Source organism: Anopheles coluzzii, chromosome 2, assembly GCF_943734685.1.
Source record: "Anopheles coluzzii chromosome 2, AcolN3, whole genome shotgun sequence".
NCBI classification, from domain to species: Eukaryota; Metazoa; Arthropoda; class Insecta; order Diptera; family Culicidae; genus Anopheles; species Anopheles coluzzii.
Window position 1 is genome coordinate 22,349,031 of NC_064670.1, and position 25,763 is coordinate 22,374,793.

The 25,763-nt window shown below is 48.2% G+C and overlaps 7 protein-coding genes across 7 annotated transcripts in view; 5 read left to right on the forward strand and 2 right to left on the reverse strand.

The window, feature by feature from the left end:
• The window catches only part of LOC120948959 (nuclear receptor subfamily 2 group F member 1-B), a 74,410-nt gene extending 72,980 nt beyond the window's left edge, over positions 1–1,430 (forward strand). The window contains exons 4-5 of the mRNA XM_040365854.2: positions 1,062–1,219; positions 1,314–1,430. Coding sequence (XP_040221788.1) covers positions 1,062–1,219; positions 1,314–1,430 — 275 coding nt within the window. The remainder of the gene's footprint in view (positions 1–1,061; positions 1,220–1,313) is intronic.
• A 48-nt stretch (positions 1,431–1,478) lies between these two features.
• LOC120952392 (ecdysone-induced protein 78C-like) lies at positions 1,479–2,366 on the forward strand. Its single transcript, XM_040371693.2, has 2 exons — positions 1,479–1,502; positions 1,632–2,366. Exons 1-2 carry the CDS (start codon positions 1,479–1,481, stop codon positions 2,364–2,366), a joined length of 759 nt encoding a protein of 252 aa, XP_040227627.2.
• Positions 2,367–5,808: 3,442 nt separating this feature from the next.
• LOC120951854 (coiled-coil domain-containing protein 134-like) lies at positions 5,809–7,010 on the forward strand. The gene is made up of 3 exons (XM_040370827.2): positions 5,809–6,140; positions 6,306–6,427; positions 6,498–7,010. Exons 1-3 carry the CDS (start codon positions 5,969–5,971, stop codon positions 6,918–6,920), a joined length of 717 nt encoding a protein of 238 aa, XP_040226761.2. The 5' UTR covers positions 5,809–5,968; the 3' UTR covers positions 6,921–7,010.
• LOC120951855 (nuclear cap-binding protein subunit 2) lies at positions 6,949–7,758 on the reverse strand. Its single transcript, XM_040370828.2, has 2 exons — positions 7,588–7,758; positions 6,949–7,478 (listed from the first exon to the last, which is right to left on the reverse strand). The coding sequence occupies exons 1-2, from the start codon at positions 7,657–7,659 to the stop codon at positions 7,059–7,061; spliced, it is 492 nt and encodes a 163-aa protein (XP_040226762.1). The 5' UTR covers positions 7,660–7,758; the 3' UTR covers positions 6,949–7,058.
• Positions 7,759–7,850: 92 nt separating this feature from the next.
• On the reverse strand, positions 7,851–13,554 carry LOC120952384 (meckelin). Its single transcript, XM_040371684.2, has 8 exons — positions 12,940–13,554; positions 11,961–12,763; positions 9,778–10,410; positions 9,424–9,705; positions 9,212–9,358; positions 8,380–9,141; positions 8,228–8,315; positions 7,851–8,159 (listed from the first exon to the last, which is right to left on the reverse strand). The coding sequence occupies exons 1-8, from the start codon at positions 13,181–13,183 to the stop codon at positions 7,915–7,917; spliced, it is 3,204 nt and encodes a 1,067-aa protein (XP_040227618.2). The 5' UTR covers positions 13,184–13,554; the 3' UTR covers positions 7,851–7,914.
• A 302-nt stretch (positions 13,555–13,856) lies between these two features.
• LOC120949023 (nicalin-1) lies at positions 13,857–16,989 on the forward strand. Its single transcript, XM_040365961.2, has 4 exons — positions 13,857–14,318; positions 14,491–14,678; positions 14,871–15,677; positions 15,761–16,989. The coding sequence occupies exons 1-4, from the start codon at positions 14,150–14,152 to the stop codon at positions 16,250–16,252; spliced, it is 1,656 nt and encodes a 551-aa protein (XP_040221895.1). The 5' UTR covers positions 13,857–14,149; the 3' UTR covers positions 16,253–16,989.
• Positions 16,990–17,171: 182 nt separating this feature from the next.
• Positions 17,172–22,844, forward strand: LOC120949022 (nascent polypeptide-associated complex subunit alpha, muscle-specific form-like). The gene is made up of 5 exons (XM_040365958.2): positions 17,172–17,801; positions 17,869–21,580; positions 21,669–22,091; positions 22,165–22,255; positions 22,342–22,844. Exons 1-5 carry the CDS (start codon positions 17,782–17,784, stop codon positions 22,446–22,448), a joined length of 4,353 nt encoding a protein of 1,450 aa, XP_040221892.2. The 5' UTR covers positions 17,172–17,781; the 3' UTR covers positions 22,449–22,844.
• The last annotated feature ends 2,919 nt before the right edge of the window (positions 22,845–25,763 follow it).

The window sequence follows — 25,763 nt, forward strand, 5'->3', positions numbered from 1 at the left end:
AGCAGACAATATAAAGCACAATTAAAACATAACTTCGCTCGGGGAAAATGTATTTCGTTAGTCCCCATCGTTCCTTTCCAAAAGAATAAAACAAAGTAGAATTTCTTCCCATGGTCGGCAATTCCTCCAGACGCGGCGCGGCAAGAATGCACAGCTATGATGACGCGTCAACGGTACCGTGATTTATGGATCTTTATGGTCTCCCTGGTGCTCTTGCCGGTGATATGTGGCAAGATTACGGGCGAGGAATTAAGATGGCATTGACGTTGTCTCGAGTGGATTTTTGGGCAGTGAAGCATCTTCTTCGCGAGTGTGTACGTGTGTGTGTGTCGTTGAAGTCATTCCAATGTTCGGAGCGTTTTTCAGTAGTCTTTCAGTACAGTAGTCTCGGTAGTCGGAAGTAATTTATGCCTCTGCTAATGGCACTGTGTGTGAGACTGCACTTGATGGCTGCACTTGCGGGGTAGTAGTACCTATCCCTATCTTAGTACATTTCATTCTTCATTTTTAGCTCTTTTGTGTTTCTTTGTTTTCTTGTTACTCTCCTCATTTCACACATTAATCAGTTTCACTTTTATTCTTTTTTCCAGCTAGTTTCAACACACTTTTGTTCGTTTTGTTTTTACGCTTCATGGCTTCATTTCTTTATGCTTTCTTATCACTAATCTATGTTTTAAGTTTCTTCTTTTTCCCCATTTAAAATGGCTTAAGTTCTCTTCACCGGTATTAACCAAAGCTTTAACACACACCTAAACACACCCTCTTCATCGTCCAGACACGCCAAAAAACGCGCACAAGCACCATTTGCACGATTAATGAACACTTTGCTTTCCTTCTAACAAACACTGTTATCTCAGGGTAAAAAAGGTGGATATGATTTTTTTATTATTATTATTTACATAATTTCGTTTAGTCTACTCTAACCTTCCCCAATCCCTTAAACTCCTTGGCTCCTTCCTTCTTGAAGCATACCCTTGTAGCTTTTTTATAAGATTTTTCTTTTAGTTTCAATGAATTTAGAACTAATTGTGTTGCTTTCTTGCGTCTGCTCCTACTTCCAGATGCTTGTGGGCTGTCGGACGTGGCACACATCGAGTCGCTGCAGGAGAAGTCCCAGTGCGCGCTGGAGGAGTATTGCCGGTCCCAGTATCCCAATCAACCGACCCGGTTTGGCAAGCTACTGTTACGTCTTCCCTCCCTCCGAACGGTCTCCTCCCAGGTACGGCTCAGCCGCTCTTTGCGCCAAATGATTGTAGCAGTCGCTCCGTTGCTATAACACCGATCCGTAACCGATCTACTCTCGCCCTTACCAGGTTATAGAGCAACTGTTCTTCGTCCGACTGGTAGGCAAAACGCCTATAGAAACGCTCATCCGTGACATGCTGCTGTCGGGCAGTAGTTTCTCCTGGCCCTACCTTCCCTCGATGTGACACACGGCCGTGTGGCGCCAACTGACAACGACATGATCTTCACTGATGATGGGAGGCGCGTCCACTACCGCGGTAGCGGCGGCCGCCACCCTTCAACATCAGCAGCAACAGCAACAGCAGCAACAGCAGCAGCAACAGCAACAGCAACAACAGCAGCACCATCTGGAAGAGCTGCAGCACCAGCAAGCCCACTCACACCAGCAGCAGCAACTACAGCAGCAACACCATCAGCAGCAACTTACCCACCATCTGCAGGCTCAGCAGCAGCTACACGAACAGCACGATCACCAGCTACAGCAGCAGCAGCAGCAGCAACAGCAAGCCCTCGGTCTCGCTAACTCCCAGGCACTATCCCCTTCGTCCAGCTCGTACTACAGCAGCTGCTGCTCGGATATGGCCGCTGCCGCACTGTCCTCGCTGATGGCCACCACCAGCCAGTTCACCCAGTTCCAGAACACGCTCAACTTTGTCAGCGGCGGTACGATCGGGGCCACTGTAGCCGCCAGCAACACCACCAGCAGCAGCAACAGCAGCAGCAGTAGCAATAGTAGTAGCGGCAGCCACGCCAGCACTAGTAGCTCGCGCAGTGTTGCAAGCGCCGGTGACACACTCGCCGCACCCGGATCTAGCGGTGAAGGTGCGGGAGCACCGGACAGTGAGAGTGCGACGATCGACGGCAACCAGGATGGGGGCGGCCACGTGAACGGCAGCTTCGACAGCACGCTGGCAGCACTGGCTGCCGTCGATCATGCTGTGCCGGTCGGCGATACGCGCAAAATGATCCTCGGGCTGGGAGTCAACCACCATCTGCCCGCCAGTCTGCAGCTGATCGAGGATATGGATCACCGGGCCGGAGATTCGGACAGTAGCAGTGGGCAGCAGCAGCTGCGGCACCAGGACGACACGAACGTGTCCGTCGTAGACGATGAGGCGTAAGCGTAAGCAACGATGTGAACTCAGACACTCTCCCTCGGCGTCACGGTACTCGGTATTCTCCAAGAGAATGTTAGCCAAGGTAAACGCACGCAAGGTGTCGTTCGGTTAAAAATCTATTATTTATCGCGAGCAGTCTTCATTTCGACCTATTTGTTCGTTTTTTTTTTAAAGAAATCTTGAGCTCGCTCGCTTGTACACGCTAAATTATGTTTCGCCCAAACTTTAAAAAAAAAAACACACCCTTGTGCAATGTTGTAGTGCCCGCCGGTGGCCACACGCTCACCACTCGGAAGCAGAGTGACAGGGCGCAGTTCAGGATCGTAGGCTCGCGTCAGTTGTTCGGTTAAGGTTTTTTTGGAAAGCAAACAAACTTATCGAATTATCTATAGTCTATATACATGTATCGTACTGTGTGTGTGTGTGAGTGTAATTAAGAAAGAAGGGACAGAGATAAAGGTGCGTGCTGATTTAAACAACAAAAAAAACAAACTGATATTGCAATATAGAATTAAGCGTGAATAAACTGTGGCATTTCTGCAAACACCGCAAAACTCTGGCGCAAATGGATTTTAACAGCAGGGCAAAGAATTCGGATAGAGCCACACAGTTCAGTCGCTCATTCTCTTTTCTCCAACAAGATCAAACAAAAAAAGAACCACCAAAAGCGACTCTAAGAGGTCCCTCGAGAAGCTAAGAGGTCCCTCCCAATAAAGTCCCAAGCTAGCTGTGCGAGATGTCACAAATCACAACAACAAAACTGTTGACCGTCCATAATGGTTCCCCCCTCTCCCCCTTTTTTAATGGAAGTAGTTCCAAACTGTCCTCTTAGTGTCTGTGCTCGAGTCCTGTTCAGTTTAGTGCTTTAGTGCCACGCTGTACATAGAGTGCGTGTGTATGTATGTGTGTGTGTGTCTGTAGAGAACACATTCGTTCTGTTAGCTTGGACTGCAAAAAAACAAAAAAACCCCATCCAATCAATTTTCAATCGCCCTGTTGCGATTTGATGTGAAGAGTTAGGGCTTGCTCTTTATGCTGCTGGCCTAGGTTGGCTTTGCCGTTTTGTCCTGTGCTGTTGAGAATTCGGCAACGTTTTGGTTTAGAATGTAGCATACACAAAATATGTTTTAGGTTCACCTACACCATCATTATCATCATCATCATCATCATCATCATCAACGCCACCATCTTTATGGTAATAATGCAAAAACCGAACCGGTCAATGTACATATATATGTGTAATCAACTACAAATACAGAAACGTTCTTCCGCGAGCGAAGATCTGCAGAGGGACCCCCGGTACTGGAAAGAGGGACAAATCTGTAGTGTTAAGCAAGGGGAGAAGAGGGAGAGGGATGGGGGGGGGGGGGGGTCTAAGAGAGGGTGTAGGTACTACGCTAAAAGTAGTATAGTAAGAGCGTGAGCAGATAGCAGAATCAAAATAGTTTAGTTAATTTAATTGTGCGTTGAACGTTTGTGTTTTTTTTAAACAGGTAACTTGTAGTGAACAAACATGACAAAAATCCCCCCGCCAGCTCATCCAGCCACCTCTACCCACTATGGAGCGTCCATAATATTAGTAACGTTATTGATCTTCTTGTAGGGACGGCCACGAGCTGGCCTATGAGAACCCCCTGTTTGTATGTGTGTGTGTTTCAAAACTCCATTAGGAGTGTAAAATCAAAGCCAATCAAAATGGGCAATCGATAGTGGTATGGTTTAAATGTTTTTGTTTAACTTATATGTTACACCAATTACGCACCACACAAAAAAACAAGCCCGTAACGAAGAATGAAGCAATGGTATCGATCGCTCGCGGAAAAAATGCGAACAAAAGATGATGATGGACAAAACTAGTTAAACGAAAGTTACGCAAGTTAAGCAAGAAACAGAAAAAGCATAACGGGGTAAATATGTAGGCAGGATGAATAGGGGGAAATGGGAAATAAGAAGTTAGAAGAAAAGTAAAGATACTTTTAAAACAAATATGAAAATTAAAGCAACAGACAACAGAGGAAAACAGCAAACAAAACAAAAAAAGGACAAGAAAATAATAAAACAAAAAAAACACATATGTAATATTTATATACAACCTTCGTTTGATTCGAGTGGGAACTGTGTGGGAAAGTGAACGTGGAAAGGCTAGAGCAAGAAATAAACAAAACAATATGTAAACATGAAACAATATGGAAAAACGAAAGTCTTTCACACCTTTATTTGCGTTTGCGTTGGCCTGTTGTCCGTACCGTTTGAGGGTGAACAATAGAGACGACACCTATTGCCCTGTGCCCCTCGATCGTTATCCATGGATCGAAAGCGTAAGGAGAACAGAGATTCAACAACAAATCTACCAGGTTTTGAAGCATATTTTGTTTCCTCCCTTTAAATGCTCCCTCCAGCCGTGTTCGGTTCCTTCAAGTAAATACCACCCACCCATCCCAAACCCGGCGCAATTGGAAAAGATTTCCCAATAAAATCACATCATTAATTATCACGCGATGTCATTAATCATTGGCTGCCACCTTTCACACCTTCACCGTTCGCATTTGAATGTAACGCCTTTTGGTCAATTGATGAACACACACACACACACACACACACACACATACATGTTGGGTCCAGCAACAGGGAAAAGGGCTGTGTCCCGTTGTCGGATGGGATCTTTACGGGAGATCCTAATCAAACAATTTGACGACAGCGTACCGATCATGCATGCTAGATCGACGCTTGGGGTAGATCAGTGATGTTTGACTTTTGGGTTTTGTGTTCATTGATGATTCTACTGCAAAAATATAGCTCACTGAAAGTGCGTGCCTTATGGGTTTATTGATTATAGTGATGCAAAATTTTGGATGATTTTAGTTACATTATGGTTAGGTGTTCTTCTTCTTTGGGTAACGAATTGCACAAGCCTTACACAAACTAGTTTGTATTTATTTTGCCACACAACAGTATAATCTTTCCTAGCGACATGGATCGGATGGGAACCGAATGTGAGACATTAGGCCAATACTCTAACACGTCTAATACATTTTTAACACATATTTGTTTTATGTTTGTTTATTTTTTTATTTGTTTAGGAATTATCGACGATATTTGAACTGTTGTTGTTGTGTGGGCAGCATAAAACATAAATATTTAAACACTTTTTCTGACCATCCGAACATCCGCATTGACCATATTGCGCGTCCCACGTGTGCTACAACTCATTTGTTTTACACTAGATGGCGCTGCCGTACAAAAAATCCAGTTAGAAAAAATGAATTCAACAAAACTGGCAAATAAACATCAAGAACATTATCAAAAAATATGTATTTAATTTGCACATAATCCAATGATTCAGGGTGCCTTCAAATTCCACCTCCACATCAATACTTAAAAATGAATTGCAACGTGTTTATTTACAACGATGTCCTCTACCTTGTCCATGCAACCCCCCGATGTGCTTTGTTTACCTCAAAAGCAGTTTGAAAGCAACACGGTTTGCGGCACGATCATAAACAGTGCAGCAACAGCAAAGAAAAAAAAACTCCTAAATTATCGTATCACCACCATCGTTAGGGTTTAAAAAGTGAAGCCAAACATCGTCCAATTACATTCACAGAATGGCTCGGAAAACGTACTCCTCGGTGGATTGTTTATTCATACTCTTCCTAACCTCAACCTTTGCCGAGTTTTCCGGGCTGGAGAAAAACACTTTCCCACATCCTGTGCACGCGAAAGACGTTGAGAAAGTACCGGAGCTCGATCTGGGTAAAATAATCAACGAGAAAGTTTGTATCCTTTTCAATGAGCGATTGTTGGCTGAAAGCAGTGTACGTTCCTTCGTTACACTAAAAGGACACGTCAGTGCTTTTTTTCTGGCCACGCGTTATCTATCCAATTTGGCTTATCGTTGTGCGAACAATTGGAGTTTTTTTTCCTTAACTAGCTTCATTGCAGACGCGAACATATTCGTACGGAAGCGGGAGGAACATAAGCTACTGGTGAACCATCTACAATCGATCGAAGATTACAGCAAACGGTACAAACTCATGAAGCTAGGAATCGATGAAATCCTACGGGTGCGTGTATTTAGCTCCCATTGGGTTGGAAAAACTCATGCTAACCGCTTTACCCACACACGCATTTCAGATAATCCGCGAGGAAGGAGGCAAACTGAGGGGCAACCAAATTACGGCCGAATCGGAATTTCCCAAACTTCAGGAACTGATCAATGCGCTGGCACAGTTTCTCGAAAACACCTGCCTGTTCGGTGAGATGGTATTACACTTCCCGGACATGTCCTATCGCATACTGAAGGGCGTTTCCGACTGGCGCACCCTCATGACGGATGCGCTGAACTACACGAAAACGTTCGTGAAAATATTGGACGAGAAATCCATCGAACTGCTTGGGCTGCTCAATCAAGAAATTAACGAGGACCAGCGAACGCCAGAGTACGTGAACCCGTACCGAGAGGGAGCACAACAGACGGAATCTGCCAAGCCGAAGAAAAAAAGCAAATCGAAACCAAAAAAAGGACCCTCACTGTCACCCGCCAAGACAGAACTGTAAAAGCACACACACAACATGCACATGCAGCTCCGGTTGTAGAAAATGATTTCGTTTACTTAAATATACGCTTATGAGGAATTTACAATATAACCTTATCGCCCTAGCTCCGGCTGTACCGTTGGCCGATTGGCACGTGCTCTACTCGCGCATGGACGGTGCACCCAGCTGTCCCATCTGGACCATCTTGCCGTAACCGCCCCGGCCCAGATCATGATCCTGCCGGTACTCGTCGCGCACCTGGCCACCCGTCTTGCCCCGTCCGTACTGTCGGCCCTCGATGAAACCGGCGTCCCAATCGACGCGCACGATTCGATCGTCCAACCGCGTACCGTTGATGTATCGCATCGCACTTTCCGCGTCTAACCGTGAATAGTACTCGACGAAGCAGAAGCCGCACGGCGTCTTCTTGAATTTGTCCAGCCCCATAATGATGCGCCGCACATCACCGCAGCGCGAAAACAGCTCGTGGATCTGCTCCTCCGTGGTGTAGAACGAAAGATTACCCACGTACAGGGTGGAGGAAACGCGCAGGAGCTTTTCCTGTTCATGCCGGGAGCCCTAAAAGCATGGGAGAGACAACGATAAACAATTGCACCAATTGCAAGCGAGATTGCTCAAGCGGCTGTGTAAGCACGTGCGACGGTCCCTTACCGTGAGCGAGCCTTACCTTGAAATGTTGGTCCCTGTATTTACTCAGCGATACCGATGGCGTATGAACGGATTGAATTTGAGAAGACATTTTCCGGGCCTTTTAATTTTAGCAGAAATTGCCGCAAACCAACGATGCCGCAAAATGTACGCCAGCTATCATAACAAATCCCTGCCAATGACGACTTGACAGTAGGCATCGGTGAATGACATTTGAGCGCACAGCGCCATCTGCACGCCAAAAATACAACCATAAAACATTTCATTTTGTAAAATCACTGATGAATATCTTTATTATTGTTCTGCTGAGAAACTTAATTGAAATTTACTTTCAATGTGCCCTATTTTATATCAAAAAGCGTTTATCGATCAGCGTTTTCTTCGCTAGATTATTCTTAAGCACATAGTTCATAACCACCTCGAAACACTTGTAAACGATCCCGATCACCACGATGCCCAGCAAATAGTTCCCAGTCAGCAGCACGACACAACAAAACAGCAACAACTCGACCTGGAAGAAAATGCTCTCATTGCCGTTGAACAGAATTTGGTCGAATGAGTGTCCGTTGTCGATGTAGAAAACACCTTTGTCTGTTGGCGAACGATAGAAAATGGGAATTGAGTAGTGCTACTTCTGAATGGCGACTCTTTTAACTTACTTTCTGTAATGTAATTCTGGAATTCGCAATTTAAGATATTCTCCAGAATGGTGCGCTCTTGGATAATATAGTCAAGATCCTTGAGAGCCTGGAAAACAAACACCAACATGTTAATATGAACCAGTTCTTGCGAATTCTTTGCATTTACATACATGATCGACAAATGCGGCAAAGAAGCGATTCACATTGTAGTACGTCAGTATGGTCCGCTCAAAATTGTACTCGAGCCGACCCCCACCCGGACTGGTAAACACCTCGCTAGCGCTCATCTTGGCGCTCCCGATCAGCTGCGGCCGATTCAGATGCTGATGCGGCCCGAGCGAGGACGAGTTTCGTAACGGCGTAATCAACTTGTCGTAAAACAGGCGCAGATTCTTTGGCACCAGAATGGAGTACGTCTGTTGTTCGGATCCGGGCAGGAGGCCACGATTGCCGCACAGATTATCTTCCTCGCGCTTGAACTGCATTATCATCGAGCACATGTCGGTATCGGAGAACCCGTGTGGGGATCGGCCGTGGATGTAGTATCCATACGATTCCATGCTCAGTATGAACACGGAAATGTTTGCAATCGACGCCACATCGATAAACTGTTGGATGGCATTTTCGATGAAACGATCGTGTATTAGAAAATTGTACAACCGTTGGGCAACGTACACGGTGGTGTAGATTAGTATGCCAACCGCGATCAGGAGCATTTTGTCCCGCTCGCCTAGATGTTCGCTGTTTCGATGCAGATGCAAATCGAACGCATTGGAAGCCCAATTTTCGAAGCCTAATATCACAAATGCAAGCGCCAGCAGGACGATATGGGCAAACATGGATATCTTGCGCTTCGTTGCCAGCTCCTGCCATTCGTTGGCGATGAAGTAGTTTCGCCACGCCGACACACTATCATGCGAGCTGGGTTTGGTCTAAAAGAAGGGCAAATATGGGTCATCCGATTATCGGTACGACGAATAGTATGGATCCCATCCAACTCACATTCGTGCTCGATGCAATGGATGGTGTGTCTAGCTGGTGCAACCGCTGCCCCATCGTGCTGATGTCGAATATCTTGGGCCTCTCCCAATCAATGAAGAAGATGTCTACGTTGGCCATGTAGAAAAACACACGCATCAACTTTATGAGCTGAAGGATAAGAAACGTTAGTAGTACCATGCGTATTGCGCCAGTAATCTTCAGCTCTATCTCACCTTTAAAGCAAATCCAACGTAGATGAACACCTCCACCAGATTCTGAACCTCGAGCGGAAGTAACAAATGTACCGTGCTTTGCGTTTTGTAGGTGAATAGTACATGCAGCACAATAACTCCCAGCACGATCAGGAATGCCGTCCCGAGGTACGAGCCCAGATAGATGAAGAAGTTCCAAAAGATCTCCATATCGTAGTACTGCTTGCTTTGGCGCAGTTTGTAGCAGTACGATTGAAAGACGCTCATTGAAAACGCGAGCAGTATGAATATTGGTAGCAGAATCTGTGGAAACAAAAATGCGCTCAACAAGTTACTGTAAGTATTCCAAGTCCATTGGGAGACGACTTTATGTACCTCCAGCAAAGAAGCGTAACTGTATGCCTTGGTGAACGTAACTCGAAACTCAAACTCAACCGTACTACCCGTGAGTGCCCCCTGTCCGGCCGCAGATGTGTTGAGCAGTGCATATTCCACTCGCACCAGCGGTATGGAGATGCGGTTTGGGTGTTTGCCATGATCCGGATGTAGCTTAAACTCGAGCTCAATCTTCTTCGCGTAGCGTAAAAAGAAGAATTGATTCTTTACATCAATCTCTCCATACAGCTTCGGTTTGTGAAGTTCATTCAGCCCAGACACGGTGTCTACGAGCAGAAACCGTTTCACCAGTTGCCATCGATCCGGTTCTGGGTCAGTGTTCTGCGTAAACGCATTCTCGATCAGTATGGGAACCGAACGCATCAGTCGCACCCGTTGCTCGTAGTAGCTCACGTAAAGCGACAGGAACTCGACCGCCCGGAAGTCCTCAACAAGTCGGTTAACGCTGAGTGCACATTTGCGGTAATAGCTTTGTCCGAAGGGTATCCGCTGCTCCTGGCTGACGTCGTACCGTTCGCAAAGGTTCAGATCGGCAAAGCGCATTTCGCGAAACTGTCGCAAATGGCCAGACAAATCGTAGCCTGCTAGGGTGAAATTGAGCGTGTTGTTTAGCTGAAACGACCGATGGTAATCAATCAGGAAACTTTAGGCGAAAGGGAACCAATGCCTCCAAAAGGTCTATGAGTTTGCGTGCGTGCGTGTGTGTGCAAGTGCGAATGGTTTTGTGGGGTGGCGGTTCGTGTGGCGACATTTGCATATTCGTGTTCAAGGATATCAGGGTGCAGCAACAAAAATGAAGAACGACAAGTAACAGGCAAAGGTACTGGACGGTGCACTTAGAGGCGGGCATAAAAGGTTACAGCCGAGATTTAATGATCCAGATAATAAAATGCCTAAGGAGTTGGCGTTCCAGGTAAGGCGTAAGGTTTCCTTTCTTCCTATTATTGATCCTCGCCACATCAACTATACAAAAAACTAACTAATACAAAAAAGTAGACTAATGCATTTTACCCTCCCCATTTCAACTCTTCGTACAATGTTAGCTAATATTAAGAACACCTTGATTGGCATAACCGGAACAACCCGAACCAACACCAACATGCCTTTCGTTCGTCGATATGGATGCAACACAACATCGACGACCTCAGGCAGGCAAATTCAACGCGTAACCAATGTCAAATATTTGCTCCTAGTAACCACTGGGAACCATCCAAACAACCGAAGGTACCCTTATTTTGCTGCAACGCTTAGCCTACGGACTTAGTGTTCCTTTTGCCATGTGGAAAAGCATGGCATGTTTTTCATTCCATTCCATGATTTCCTCATGAATGGGACATATAGGGTCGATTAAATATTGAAGAGGATCAGTTAGTGGGGGTGACCTTCGATGGTGGTAAAAACATTTACCCAGCACACACGGGGCATCACGCACAGCAGCACTTACGCTGCACTTGACCGGTGTAGGGTTAATCCATTTATCAGTGAAAGGTTGAAATTACATCTCGATAAATATCTCGATTACCGTTTCATAATTCTATACTCTGCTTTTGTAAATGGGGGAAAGCTGTGCTACATAGTAAATTGCGCCAAATAGTGGCTACTGACAGGAAACACTAAGAACTGGGTCATACCGAGCTCAAAGTTTCTTCACCTCTTCTGAACGTAAAAGTTAATCTCCATTTCCAGGACATATCCTACAAAAAATCGGATACATATTCTGTGCACGACCCGGTTTTTTACCGACGTTCTCCCCCCCTTCTGCAGGTCTTTCATTTTGACCCACTTCAAACTCTGGTGCCCCGGGGTTGACCCGCCCCGGCTACAGTTAAAATTAATCATAGCGCATACATTATCGCCCCAAACACTTTTTCTTTCGCTAATGAGTAGCATGTTTGTCCCCAAAAAACAACATTATGCCGTCTACTTCGGCGGCGAGAGGGCACTACCGTTTATGCTTAGTTCCTTGGTTAGGAAAATGTCACGCAACCGAATGGACACAAGCTGCTCGTGCGAGGAAAAGGATTATTAAAACCACTACGATCAATAGACGGGAGAAAGGGGATAGGGGACGTTCTGTCCATCCGCAATGCCGGAAGCAGACCATAATTTGTGGCACTAAAGTAGTGACCACTACCACTGAAGAAATGGCATAACCAACTTACCCGATTGTTCGCATCGCTGTCGTAGCTGTAGTCGAGAAATTTCTCCAACAGTTCGCTGACGTACTTGCCGCGCCGATAGAACAGCCCCGGCCGGACCGTTTCGGGTCCCAGCTTGGGCAGGGTCCCTCCACCACCACCGGCCCCACCCTCACCGGTCAGATAGCTTTGGCTGGCGCTGACCACGCTCGGCATACTGCCGGCATTCGGCACACCCGACGCTCCGAGTGCGGCCAGGTCGTACGTTTGGTACGTGTAGAAAATGGCACACGGCGAATGGCGCTCCAGGCTGTAGAAGCTGAGCACGCACAGATTCGCCAGCTGCTGGCAGTGTCGCACGCTTCGCATCACATGACAAAACACTATTAGGTACTTCACATCCCTGTACACGTTCGCGTTCTGCCGGTTCTGGTGCAGCAATCGGTTCAGGCTGAAGGCGGGATAGTGCTGCACGTCGCGCAGCAGTGACAGCGGTATGCAAAAGTTATGAGCACCACGCGGATCACCCGGCGGCCATCCATCGCCCGGCTCGATGTACAGCACGTTCGCCTTTAGGTCACACTCGCAAACGGCACGCTCGTCGCGGCCCGGCGGAAAGGTGCGGCGCCGTTGATATACGCTCCGGCTGGATTTGGTCGTATTGACGATGCCTACCTGGATCGTTTTGCAGTAGTTGACCGTGTCGAGCCGCTCGGTGGCGGGGAACTGGGCAAAGAAGTCGCTAACGTTCTGGCACACGGGTCGCTGAAGGACACTGTCATGGTCACGGACTGCAACGGCTTGGTCGTTGCACGTGCAGGACAGTTCTGGAATGTATTGGACAGTTGAGATGGTGTACGTTAGCAGACCCGTAGGTAGGATTAACACAAGTAGTGCAGTTTGGAGCTTGTGGAATGGCGGATGGGATGGAGTTTATTTGTTAAATCGATAGGAGGTTATTTGCGGTTGAAAAGTTTAAACCCGCCCCATGGGACATACTCACTGTCTTTGGCCGGAACCAGATGGAGCCCGTCGTCACACAAGCCACACTTGAAGGCGAACAGATCGTAGTACTCGTTGGCCCGGCAGTCGTCGGGCGTGGCGTACAGCTGCACATCGTTCGAGTTGTAAAAGTCCGCACTAGCCCGGACGGCCAGATCACTGCACGAGACAGCTATCAAAAGCAGCACGTTCCTAAGCATTGCCACATACTGAATGATCAATCGTTCACGCACAGAAACTACCATTTTGCACTCGCTCAGCGAACGCTCCTATCGGGCATGGTACACGTTCGCTGGGCTTCCGCAAGGGCTTTCACTTTCACCTGCACTACCGCTGCCGGGGAGGGTTCGAAGGATTCACTCGCACGGACCACAGCACGTATTGACCCACTGGAAGGGTAACGCTCGACTGCATCGTACCGGACCGCTGGAAGGACTCGCCAGGTGGAAATTAAGCATGTAAACATGGAAACGTTTGTTTAGTTGGTATCACCAAGGCAACCGTGGTGTGCAAATACGCGGTCCTGGTCACAATTACAAACAATCGGGCCTGCCGGTACAGTGGTGGGCGTGAGCGTGGGCTATTTGAATAAAAACAATCTTTGATAGCTGTTTGCACCATTTTAGTTCATGGATAACTTTTAAATCAACTAAATGAGTCAATAAAAGAAACAATCTGGTCTTCCTTTTTTATAATTATTTTAATATATCTTTATTTAACTAGCTAACAATCGATCCTTGAGTATACCTCCACAACAAATTTCATGTACCGTTCGCTTTAAAATTATAATTGAAATTTAATAATAAACCATCTCCCGCAATTCATATCTCAACCGTAATTTTGAAAACGCCTGCGAGCGCTGTCAAAGTAGCCGCTGTCGGCGGGATGACAGTTTCCTTCCCCGTTTTCATTTTTCTCCCGCAGCTGTCACTGTCGGTGTGCATTTGTATTGGGCAATTGGTCCCGTAATTTTTCTCAACGACACACACGGGGTTTTTTCTTTCGCACTTTCTTCACTGAAAAGGGAAAACAACCGGCCACATTTGGCTTGCAACGATTACCGCGAGCGCAGGTTTCTGCTGTGCCGTTCCGTGCCGTTTGCCATCTGGCCTTGGAACTCGAGCCCAGTTAGTTTTCTTCCTTCTGCCCCCCTCCGGCAGCGGTGTGACAATCTCCCGGAAGGCCCGAATTACGACACTGCAGCGGTGAAGATGTTTGAAGAAGCGGACAATTTTGCGGACCTGTTTCGCGGCGGGCTGCCGTACTATCTGCTCATCACGCTGCCGATATTGATCATCTGCTCGTCGAATCCGGTGCTGGCCGCGAGCGAGTTTGGCGTTCAGCGGATGTCACAGTACGATGTGCACGGTGTCGCTTACGGTAAGCAGCCGAGGGTGTCGCGCTGCCCTTTCGCCCGGTGTTGTGCATTCGCTGTTGAGGTTAGGGCCCGTGCCCTTAATTCGTGGTTGATTAGCGTTAACGACTATCGCGGTGCTGCACACAGTATGCTGTGAGGCCTGGTGTTGATATTGGTCTCCTGTCTGTGTTTTAGGTTGCCGCGCGTCAGCATTGAACCTGGAAGCCAAATCCCTCTACACCTGGCAGACGTCCCGGCATTGTGTGTTGACCCGGTTGCAGGACATGACCATCGACCACTTCCGGGAAATCCGTGCCAAGGCGGGCGGTCTGGTGGTTCTGCTGCCGGAAGATACGGCCGCCCTGAGCTTGGAGGACAAGCAGGTAAAGGATGGCTCCCGTTAGCTTTCGTAGTAGCGCGGCCCTTGTTGAGGCTAACGACCTAAACCAATTAGCCGTAAGGTGCATGCACCTTTCGAGTTGGCGCGTACTAATTCGATTACGATGGGTTAGCTTTGGAAGGCTTCTACGGCAGATTTACCTGTACGACCTATTTTATCTTTTTTTTTCTTGTAGCACATTCACCTGCTCGAACAGGCGATGATGGTGCAGGATGTCCCCATTCCGGTGTACTTCTCCAAGTACGACCCGAAGCTGAATGGCATCATCGATGAGGTAACGCGTACGACCGTGCGCACCCAGAAGCAGAGCGCCCAGAAGCGTGATTCCGCGTTTAGCGAAATCTTCGGTTCCATATCCGCCAACGGGTACCAGATCGTGGTGTCCGGTGCGTCCCATACCGCCAACAAGCAGTCCAAGATACCGATCATTCAGGGCGAGCTGGCCCCGCTCAAGCCGGGCAAAACGCTCGACGGCGACAGCAAGCTGCCGCTGATCATTGTCACGGCACACCTCGACACGTTCGGGCTGACCAACTCCCGGCAGAGCAATGCGGATGTGGCCGTACTGCTGACGCTGGTCGAGCTGTTCAGCAAGCTGCACGCCAGCATCCCCAAGTATCGGCTCATCTTTCTGGTGTCGGAGTCGGGCCTGCTGCTCAACTTCCAGGGCATGAAGAAGTGGCTCGATTCGAACCTGGACGAGAATGTGCAGATACAGCATGCGGAGTTTGTCGTGTGCCTCGACACGATCGGCAAGCTGCTGGCGAACGAAAACATCTACATGCACGTGTCGAAACCGCCGAAGGAGGGCACAGCGATGAACAGCTTCTACAAAACGCTCCGCACCGTCGCCCAGCGCTATGGCAATGTGAGCGTGGAGGGTGTGCACAAGAAGATCAATCTGGCCGACACGCTGCTGGCCTGGGAGCACGAGCGATTCAGCATGAAGCGCATGCCTGCCTTTACCCTGTCGAATGTGAAGGTTTGTTGACCGACGCAAAGCGTGCTTACGATCAGAAGTGGGTTTTCTTCATTTGCTGTTTCGTTTTTGTTCCATTTCCACAGAGCCATAAGGACCCGCAGCGGAACACCATCTTCGAGGATGACACCGCGGAGGAGCAGCTGGACGCGCTCGAGCGTAATGTGAAGATTATTGCCGAAGCGCTGGCAAGCCATATCTACAACGTGCCGGCCGACGACGGTGCCGCCGGTGAGATCTTCACCGGCTCGATGGCCATCAGCCGGGAGCAGATTAAACCCTGGCTTAACATCCGCTCGACGCAGCAGAACAACGATCTGAAGTACGCGTTCGAAAAGTACCTGCGCAACGTGAAGGTTACGTACGAGAAGCCGGACGCCCGCGAACCGGACTTTATGCTGTACGACGATCGTGACGCGCTGCTCAACATCTACAACGTGAAGCCGGCCGTGTTCGATCTCTTCCTGACGTTCATGATTGCTGCCTACCTGTCGGCGGTCTACTTTGCCATCTTCCACTTCCCGAGGCTGTACGGTTTCGTGTGTCGCATGACGGTAGCCAAAACCAAAGTAAACTAAGCGCCATCAACTTCATCATCATACCGGTTAGGGACCATACGGGGGTCGTCGGGTGTATGATTACGGGATGGGCGCATTTAGCGAGTTTTAGTGCGCTTGGGTAGTATGTAGCGAGAGAAAGAGATAGAGAGAGAGAAAGGAGAGCGATAGAGAGAGAGAGAAAGATAGAGAGAGAAAGGAGAGAGATAGAGAGAGAGAGAGAGAAAGAGAGAGAGAGAGAGAGAGAGAAAGAGAGAGAGAGAGAGAGAGAGAAAGAGAGAGAGAGAGAGCGTGGATTATGTTGTTCTATTTTCCCTTGTCCCCTGTTGAAACTCAACCTCCCAGGCATTGCTTCTCAGATTCATCCGACATGCAAAATCGTTCGATGGCGTCATGTGTCCAGGTGGAAAGGAACTTCGTTTTATTTTCTTCACTACTACTCGTCTTTTCATTTTCATCACTGCTCGGAATCGTTGCACTGTGCGTAGGCTTTAGGATCGTTTTGTTTGTTATCCCAGTACTTGTACGCTAGTCGGTATAGAACGTTAATCGTATCGAAATCGTTTGCCGTTTCCTCGGTACTGCGCAACAGTTACCGGGCGGGAATGGGTTTGCATTTTCCCTCTGTTCATTTGTGTGTTTCCTTTGTGCGGTGTGTTTGCTCCTTGTGCATCGTGTGCCAGCGAAAGCCAGTAGCTAGCATTCATCGTAAAGCATTGAACCGAGCATGAAACAAATAAATGCATCGAATTGCCAAATGAGTGTGAGTTTGGAATTTTACAACTTCCTGTTGTAAGCCCAAAGCATATGAGAAACGTCGGCGTGAGATTTATAACTTATTTTGCATACAAATCAATTGAATTAGTATGTAATGAATACAAATTTATGCCTTGGTAAACAATGCTTCTTTATACAAAGAAATAAAAACGGTCAAAATTAAATTTGAAATGTTTTCGCCCGTCCGCCATGATGTCGTTTGAAATATTTCAACGTTTTCTGCTAGCAAGTGATTCATAATTGTTTATTTCAGATCGGATAGCACAATAACTATTTATTTTTAATGATAAGAAACAATTTAACAAATAAAGCACATAAATATTTCTCTCATCAAGGGTATTCTTCATAAAAATTGTAATCCCAAAGTATTCGCCAGATGTTCATACATCAACCACCCTGTGCGGCCGTTTGACACATTTCCACCCGACCTGTCAGTTTGCATTTTCATAACGACAATTTGTAACGAACGCAAGAGAAGGCAAAGCCAACGCCAACATTCAGCCAAGTTTGTGTTTTTTCCTGTTATGTGAGCAAACATTCGCACGCACCGTGATGGAATCTAGTTTTCATGGCTATAGCTGAACGATTAGGTGCTGCGGTTGTAAGTGTACGCGGGGACATTGTGATACAGACACGATAAACCAGATATATTTGTGTGCCACGGGACAGACGCGTCCTCGTCGGCGAAATTGCGCTTGGAACTGCCGCGAGTGTTAATAATAGGTGATACAAAACGCTAGCCAGTTGTGGCTGGATCAAAGCAAGGAGCAACCATGGCATATTTTATGGCAAAGTAAGTTGTTCACGTCGATAGCACAAGAAGTTCGGTACCAGTTGTCCCCTTTTTTTTGCTTTTGTAGCGTTCCCGATCTCCGGCTGTCGGATGTTGACGAATTGTTACGCGAGACGGCGATGGACGACTCGAACGGGCAGAAGATTTTGGAATATCTCCGGCGCAAGCGCGGCGGTGCCAGAGCGCGGCTGTACGATGGGTCGGATAATTCGTTCCACTTCCGGTTGGATCATGTGCAGCCCGTTACAGTGCCGCAAGCAGGCAACAGCAACCGCAGGGAATTGCCAACCGCACGCAGCCCAGAAGCAGCAGCAGCAACAGCAGCAGCTGCTCCTGCAGCTGCTCCTGCTTCTCCTCCGGCAAGCAGCAGCGGTGCACTGATTCAACCGTTGGCAGATCTGTCGGTCGAGAACCGCGTGTCTTCCTTTATCACTCCCGCTCGACTATCGGTGGCCCTTTCGCCGGTGCGTACCGGTGCAGAAAACGCGCGATCAACGAATGTAACTAGTCCCACACGCAAGAGCACGGTACACGTAAGCCCGTATGTTTCGCTAAAACCCGCCACAAACCTTCAAAAGCAACTCTTGTTACAGCAATACAAGCGAAGCAATGATATGAAATTTGAAGCCTTACGACATGCGAGCCATCTGGCGTCGAGCACCCCGATCGCGGGCGAACATGCTAATCGAAAGGGGCAAAATTTGCTCAACTTCCGGGAAACGATTTCCCCTATCCTAGATGAACAGGTACCGGGGACGCCAACTCACCGCCCAGCGCGAAACAGTTACCGGGGAGAACAAGGAGCGCAGGTAGGACCGGCTACCATACAGACGCCGGTCCCTGCCACTCAAGACGTGCCGGACGGGACGGGGCAACAAAATGGTCGTGAAAACACTCCACCCCGGGAGCAGAATGCGTCGGTCGTTATACCGGAAACTCCGAGCCCGGTGCGTCGATCACCCCGTCAACCATGCACACCGCTCAGTGGCCTTTCGTTGGCGTATCGCGAACATATCAGGGCGGTGCCGCTGGTTAAACTGTTGAATGCTTCGCTTGATGATCGGGACAGTGCTTTGACGCCATCCCGCCGCAGCATTCTCAAAAACGGGCTCGGAAACCATGTCCCTTCGCCTAGGAATCGTGTGAGCTTTAGCGAGAAGTTAACCGTAGTGCGTGAAATTTCGCCCCGGGTCTCACCTGACGATGCGCAGATTACATCGGACGAGAGTGACGAAGAGCAGGCGAATCAAGGTGTTTACAGGTCGCGAACATCGGATCGGGGTGTGACACTTCAGCGATCCCGACTCACGTTCGATTTCGAGCAAGAGCCGGCGCCCGTTTCTCCTACCAGGTCATCGAAGAGGCTAGAGACGGCGCCCGTTTCTCCTACTAGATCTTCAAACAGACCCGAGCTGGCGCCCAACTCTCCTACCAGATCGTCTAACAGGTTTGAGCCGGCACCTGTTTCTCCTACTAGGTCATCGAACAGACTTGAATCGAATACGCCCGTTTCTCCTACCAGGTCGTCTAACAGGCCTGAGCCAGCGCCCGTTTCTCCTACCAGGTCGACTAACAGGCCTGAGCCAGCGCCCGTTTCTCCTACTAGGTCATCGAACAGACCCGAGCAGATGCCCGTTTCTCCTACCAGGTCACCGAACAGGCAACAGATGCAACAGGCTACCAGTCCAAACAAAAGAAAACCATCGAATGGCCCTGAACCAGCACAGAATCAACGCCAAAGGTCAGCTGTCATCGAAACCAGTGCACACAGAGACACCGAAAATGCACAACACTCCCGGCGTTTGTTTGGACAGGGTCGTTCGAACGCGTTTGATGATGATGGTGGTGGAAGCAAGGATCCTGCATCGCCCTCCAGATCCACCGAGAATGTCGCACGTTCGCCCACACGACCGCCATCGGCTGGTGATCATCCTGCACGCCCGGATCGACAGCTTTCTCGCTCATCGGCGAAAGCGTGCAACAATCGTACCAACAGAAACACCATCAACATGATCATGGACGACTGGGACGAGGGAGCAACATCTCCGATGGAGGTAGACCATGAGCAAGGTGAGGCTGGCGAAGGCGAAACAGCGCACAGAACGATCACGGAAACGCTTGCCATCACAAACGTGGCCACGCCGCGGACGGTCGTGATGGATATTCTGGAACCACCGTCCGCCTTCTGCGATGACGACACAGCCAACGACAGCGACAGTCGACTGCCTACTGACCAGGAGGAGCCAAACAACCGAGCACCGAGCAACAACCAAGCGTCACCGGGCTCGAGCGATTCGGACTCATCGCGTAAACGCAAGCAGGACAATTTGCGTGTGTTGATCACGGCTGTACCGTCGCCAAAGCAGTCGAAACTGTCACTGCCTCAACCGGTTGGTAATACAACACTGCCAGTACCTCAACATTCTGAGCGCTTGGTCAGCGTAAACTCACCGCACGATCATGTGCCGCTGGACATGATACAGACGGTCGATATGATACACAGCAAAGTAAATTCCGAGCTTCTCGAACCGAAACCGGGGGGCGATGCAGGGATGGAGCGGCGTATCACTATCTGCAATCCGCCGAAGCGGCGCGCCACCAAATCGAAGGTGGACGCTGATACGGAAATTTACTTTCAAACGGTCGAAAACACTTGCTCTCAGGAAGGGCCAAAGGCCAAACAGCGGAAGGAACGGCGTAAGCTGTTTGTGCAGGAACCTGCCGATAGGATGCCGGAGGACGAAGAGCGTCAACCTATACCATCACCAGTACCGCTGCCCCTGACGCAAGAGCTCGTCGATTCCCAGGAACAACGGGTACAATCAAAGCAAAAGCAGCAGTCGGTTAAAGAACTTGCTGTTCTTGTAAAACGCTTATCGGACGTAACCATTACCAGGTGCATCCAGTCACCGGATCGGTCGGCCCCGAAGGTTGCAGCGACTGCCCGCTCCTCCCCCGTTGCATTGGAAAGGGATGAAGAGTACGATAGTCCCGTCGAGCTCGCAGTGCGAGAGAAACAGAACGAAGAGCGGAGTGAAAAGAGCGATCGGACGAAGGAGGAGAAACGGAAGGAGGAAAAGTGTAGTCCACCCCAGCAAGTGGAGCGAGCAGCGAGCCCGAAAAGAAAATTAAAACCGTCCGGGCCGTCGAAGAGGAAGAAGAAGGAGAAGCCGCCAGCGGAAGCTAGTTCACCGGAGCCTGCCGCCACCGAGCCGATGAGCGGTATGGCGCAGAAATATTTGAAGGATGTGTCGAACGAAATACGGCAGCAGATTGAAAGCGAAGGTCCACGGCGAAGCCACCGTAACCGACGGTTGGCGGATGAGGTGCTGCGCAATAATCCCGATATCGCCCGGACCGATGCACCGCAGTACGTAATGCCGAACATGAAGGATATGTTGAAATATTTCCAAAAGTTCGAGCGGACCAGCAAGAAAGAAGGCAAGAAGGGGAAGGAAAAGGGTAGCGGTTCGAAAAAGGAAGCAAAAAGAAAACACGAGCCATTGAACGAAAAGGACGGCGGAATTGCAACGAAATCGTCGGAGAAAACGGACAAAAAAGCACGCGGACGGTCACGGAAAGTGGTCAATCAGAAGGAGGAAAGGTTTGATTCGGACGGATTTCGCATACCACCCGCACCGGTGGTGGCGTCGGGAGCAAGGGAGGGAGGGAAAACAGCGAGCCGCGAAGAGCCTTCGGAATCGTACTCTTTATCCGCGTCCAATCAACAAGAACAGGGCACATCTAGCGATTCGGGCCTTTCGTCAGCGGTGATGACGGTATGTGAGGTGTATGTTGGGCTTGGGCAACAGTTTTCCGGTAGCGCTAAATTTCAAACCATTCTTTCTTTTGTCCCTTTTCAAACAGAACGACGATGCTACGAACACGGTCGAAGCAAATGAACGATCGGAAGTTTCGAATCCCTCAAAACAATCGTCATCTAAAGCCGATCGTACTGCTTCCGCTGCCGCACCACCGAATACAACTGCTGCATCGTCCTCCTCCTCCTCCCCATCCGCTTCCTTCTCCGGTGCGGATATGCTGGCGGAGAAGCGCAAAATGATGGACTGGATGATGGTGCTGATGGAAAACCGGCAGAACCGTGCGGCTGGCTTGCCGAACGTCGAACTGCAGGGCTTCACCCATCTGTCCCTCGAGCATCTAGCGTTCCAGCGGTGCAAAGGCATCGAGTATTCGTTCTACGTCTACTCGAACAAGGACAATTTCGGCTTTTTGCGGGTTCTGCCCAACGTGACAAAGAAAACCACATTTACAAAGCATTGTTCGCTGGTAGGTAGGGTGCAAGGGGGATTCAAGGTGTGAATCAGAGAATTGATATAATTTTTCTATTGTGATTTTGCAGAAATTTCTCATACTCAGTGGCGCGCTTAAGTTCATCGTTAATGGGTACGAGGTGAACGTTGTTGGAGGTGATTTCTTGATGATTCCACCGAGTAAGTATATCACATGGCGGGTTAAGCTTTGCTTTGTTTCGCTGTTTATACCGCTAACGTTATGAACCTTCTGCACCATCGAACAGGCACAACATATAGCATGGTGAATGGATCGGAAACAACGCTCATGTTTATGATAAAGGCAACCCTGCCTGAAAGCCAAGCAGAAACCGATGGCCAAGGAAAAAGGTAGATCGAGTTGTGTGTTCGCTAGCGCAAAGACCTTTACACCATTCTTTAATCAATAAAAAGTGTTTAGAGGTATAGCGTAAACGGTGTTCACGGTTAGATAGTTAGTGTTGTTGATAAATTAAAGAAATGTACAATGTGTGGGAATGCTTCATCAGCTCTTGGTGGATGCTAAATGATAATTTAAATATTAAAATTAAATCTTTTGGACTGATAAATAACAAACACACACAAACAACTAGAGAGAGAGAGAGAGAGAGAGAGTTTGAGTGAAAACTTATCTTCCCACTCTTCCAGCTCATGATGTAAGGTATCACACGATTAGGCACAGTTAATTTCTTTCCTTTTTTGTATCTATGCAGTTGACAGTGAGAAATATAACAATTGATTTAATGAATTATTAGGAGAGCAATGATATATTACAACAACAAAAATCTTATCACATGGTGCTTTCCATCGTTAACAACATTTGGGGGAAAAGCAAATATGTATGCCCATACCCATCAAAGCGCGGCGCACGTGCTCTCTACCGGCATTCTGTCTATTAATGTAGGCCATCGCTTTGCCGCTTTCCGAAGCAAACGGCACAAGCCACCTGCTACATACCACCGAAACATGCCAGACATACACACATACAAGAAAACATAAAAAGAGCCCTGGGAAATGCTTCCACCTTACATAATGTCTTCACGTCAGGTTAGACACGTGTGGTGTACGCGCTTCGGGCTACCATCACAGCCATCGCCAATGACCCAGTTTCCTGCCTCCCACCACCGAGCGCTTTTGTTGATTTCCGTTCGGTGGTGTTTTTTTTCCTTCTTCTTCCTCTCTTGATAGCGTCACCCACGCGCGTGGTTCACTCCATCCATCCGTTATGAAGCCATCGCTGGTGCGGTATGAATGATGATTTTAGCCAGTCGTATGGAACGACGGAATGTCACAGCGAGGGATTATCGCTAGTTATGGATTAGGAAGTTCCTATTTTTGGGTGTTATGTGTACAACTTGTAGTAACTTTACACATACACACGCACATACATCGATTGTAATACATTCAGGAGTTAATGAACACTACCCCAAATGGTGTGTTTTATTACTTCAATCTTTGCAGAACAAAAACCACAACATAACACGTGACAAATCACCAATACAGCCACGTGCAGATTAATCGTAGCCTTCCTATTCTTTTCCGGATGTCTATTTTTCTTTTCTTTTTTTGTGTGTGACCAATACTATCCCTTCCAAAACCACTGTGACTATATATCGTACTTAGGGAGCAGGTTCGTTAACGGGAGGGAACACAAAAGAAGCAATCATTAGTGTCAGATAACTTCGACCAGCGGCAGCAGTTTGCTTGGTAGCCGGGCACTACTGCCATTGGATATAACCCGGCGGCAGGCGCTGTCGCGTGGCTGTAACGGTGCGAACTCGCCTCAAGGGTCAACATCGCAGGCTAGTCCCGCAAACAATATGTCGAAATGTGAGCGATTGCTTGAGCCGTACAGACCTGGAACCTGTCGTTCCACGTGCTCTGGTGGCTTGCAGCGCGGTACAGAAGCGGACGAAGCGAAGAATAAAGAAGGTAGAATGGTTTTATGTTACAAGCAGGTTAACGGGCGGCGTAATTTGGGAGCAGGAATTCACGGCACGATAGTGTTGTTGTCTGGTGGAGCTGCTTTTTAATGAGTTACGCAAGCCGATGGGGCATTTTTCGTTCGCTCAGCATTAGACAGACTATGTGCAAACGTAACATTGTTGCTCGTTGAGGTGAGTGGGGGAACATGGGATTTTTTTCTTTTTTTTTCATTTTGAACTGCTAAAAGATGCATAATCCATTTTTTAAACTGCTTGTTTCACGTTTTCATAAAACCCTAGCCTTCACCCTCCGGCGTACAACGTGATCGCGGCCCCCCGAAAGGACGACGTAGAAGTTGCGCTCATGATTTATGAATGATTTGTTTGCCTTTTCTGCTGTTCGAATTGGATCGAACGCGACGCGTACGCACGACCACTAGCACAACACGTGACACGTAGGGCATGAAGCAATGGAAGGTAGGAAGGAAGGAATAGGATATAGAAAATATTGAGAAAAACAGCGATAATGGTAGGTGATGCCAGTTGCTACAAGGCCAGACGCGAATCGAGCGTGTCCGCTGGGACCAAAGATGTGATAAAAATAAGTCTCGTAAGCATGGGACACAAGATGTTACACAGGAAAATTTGATGAAGCCTTTGTTCGTGGAAAAGCAGAACATTAGATTTAGGTACCCCATTTCTAGGTAATGTGTTCTAGGAAAGCAGTACTGATTGTTTTTGGTTGTGCGTATGGCTGCGTATCTGACGAAAAGCGCAGCAGAAAGAGAGAGAAAGAGAGCATTTATTGTTGGAGAAGTTACGCAGAAAATGGCACGTGTATTGCCGCAGGACATTCGGCACCAATTCCTCAGAAGAACAGAAAGATGTGTAAGACATCTGTTGTGTGTTATTTTATTCACTAGATATTCAGACGATCGGAGGACGCCTGTTTGGCTCTTTGGTTTTGTTTTAGAAAAAGGAATTGCATAAATTTTCCATAATTGGGTTGCGTACGATTCTGCCTTTGCCGTACACTATTTGTGGGATTGAACCATAAACAGCAAACAGTACCAATACCATAACTCACATACACACACAATGTCTATGGCCACGTGGACTAAAGAGCATGCCCGTTTAGAACATTGATATGCGGTGCATTTTCAATTTGAAATATTCATTACTAGCCAACACCCGTACGCTCCATGTGCACTATCACATTTCAGCTTCATCGTTGCGGGCAGGAAGTCGATTAAATTCCGTTGGCTGCATGGCAATACAAGTGAGGCGTAAAAAACCAAAAAAAGAAAGGAAAACCCCACCACATAATTCACCAAAACCGCACGATGAGCCACGCTGTAAGGATATGCTGCCTTGTGTGTGTGTGTGTGCATTGGTGGCCTTTTAGTAGCAAAGCGGTGCCGTGAGCACGTGTTCTGGCAACCCTCCCGGCGTGACTCACGCTCGCGTGGGATAGTGGTGGGAAACACGCTGGTTGTATTTGCGCGTAAGCATATGCGTGCAGTGGATGCATGCATAGTGGATGAGATGCTCACAAAGTTTGCTCACCGTTCGGGTGGAGAGGCGGCCCAGTGTAACGTGAGAGAACGCTTCCCACACGATGGAAGTAGAAGAGGGGTGGCAAAGGAAACTCCGACCGAGCGATGAGTGTGCAGAGCACATGGATTTAGTTTTTTTTTGTTGTTTTTATTGCTGCAATTCCATTGTTCTGCCTGCCGTGTCTCTTG

Coding starts and splice junctions, on each gene's coding strand:
- LOC120952384 (XM_040371684.2), bottom strand. CDS start 13,183: ATGGTAGTTTCTGTGCGTGAACGATTGATCATTCAGTATGTGGCAATG. Junction 12,764..12,939: donor TCTGGTTCCGGCCAAAGACA/GTGAGTATGTCC, acceptor AATACATTCCAG/AACTGTCCTGCACGTGCAAC. Junction 8,316..8,379: donor TTGCCGCATTTGTCGATCAT/GTATGTAAATGC, acceptor TTTGTTTTCCAG/GCTCTCAAGGATCTTGACTA.
- LOC120952392 (XM_040371693.2), top strand. CDS start 1,479: ATGGGAGGCGCGTCCACTACCGCG. Junction 1,503..1,631: donor GAGGCGCGTCCACTACCGCG/GTAGCGGCGGCC, acceptor CACTCACACCAG/CAGCAGCAACTACAGCAGCA.
- LOC120949023 (XM_040365961.2), top strand. CDS start 14,150: ATGTTTGAAGAAGCGGACAATTTTGCGGACCTGTTTCGCGGCGGGCTG. Junction 14,679..14,870: donor TGAGCTTGGAGGACAAGCAG/GTAAAGGATGGC, acceptor TTTTTCTTGTAG/CACATTCACCTGCTCGAACA. Junction 15,678..15,760: donor TTACCCTGTCGAATGTGAAG/GTTTGTTGACCG, acceptor CCATTTCCACAG/AGCCATAAGGACCCGCAGCG.
- LOC120951854 (XM_040370827.2), top strand. CDS start 5,969: ATGGCTCGGAAAACGTACTCCTCGGTGGATTGTTTATTCATACTCTTC. Junction 6,141..6,305: donor AATAATCAACGAGAAAGTTT/GTATCCTTTTCA, acceptor GCTTCATTGCAG/ACGCGAACATATTCGTACGG. Junction 6,428..6,497: donor GAATCGATGAAATCCTACGG/GTGCGTGTATTT, acceptor CACGCATTTCAG/ATAATCCGCGAGGAAGGAGG.
- LOC120951855 (XM_040370828.2), bottom strand. CDS start 7,659: ATGTCTTCTCAAATTCAATCCGTTCATACGCCATCGGTATCGCTGAGT. Junction 7,479..7,587: donor ACAGGGACCAACATTTCAAG/GTAAGGCTCGCT, acceptor CCATGCTTTTAG/GGCTCCCGGCATGAACAGGA.
- LOC120949022 (XM_040365958.2), top strand. CDS start 17,782: ATGGCATATTTTATGGCAAA. Junction 17,802..17,868: donor ATGGCATATTTTATGGCAAA/GTAAGTTGTTCA, acceptor TTGCTTTTGTAG/CGTTCCCGATCTCCGGCTGT. Junction 21,581..21,668: donor TTTCGTCAGCGGTGATGACG/GTATGTGAGGTG, acceptor CTTTTCAAACAG/AACGACGATGCTACGAACAC.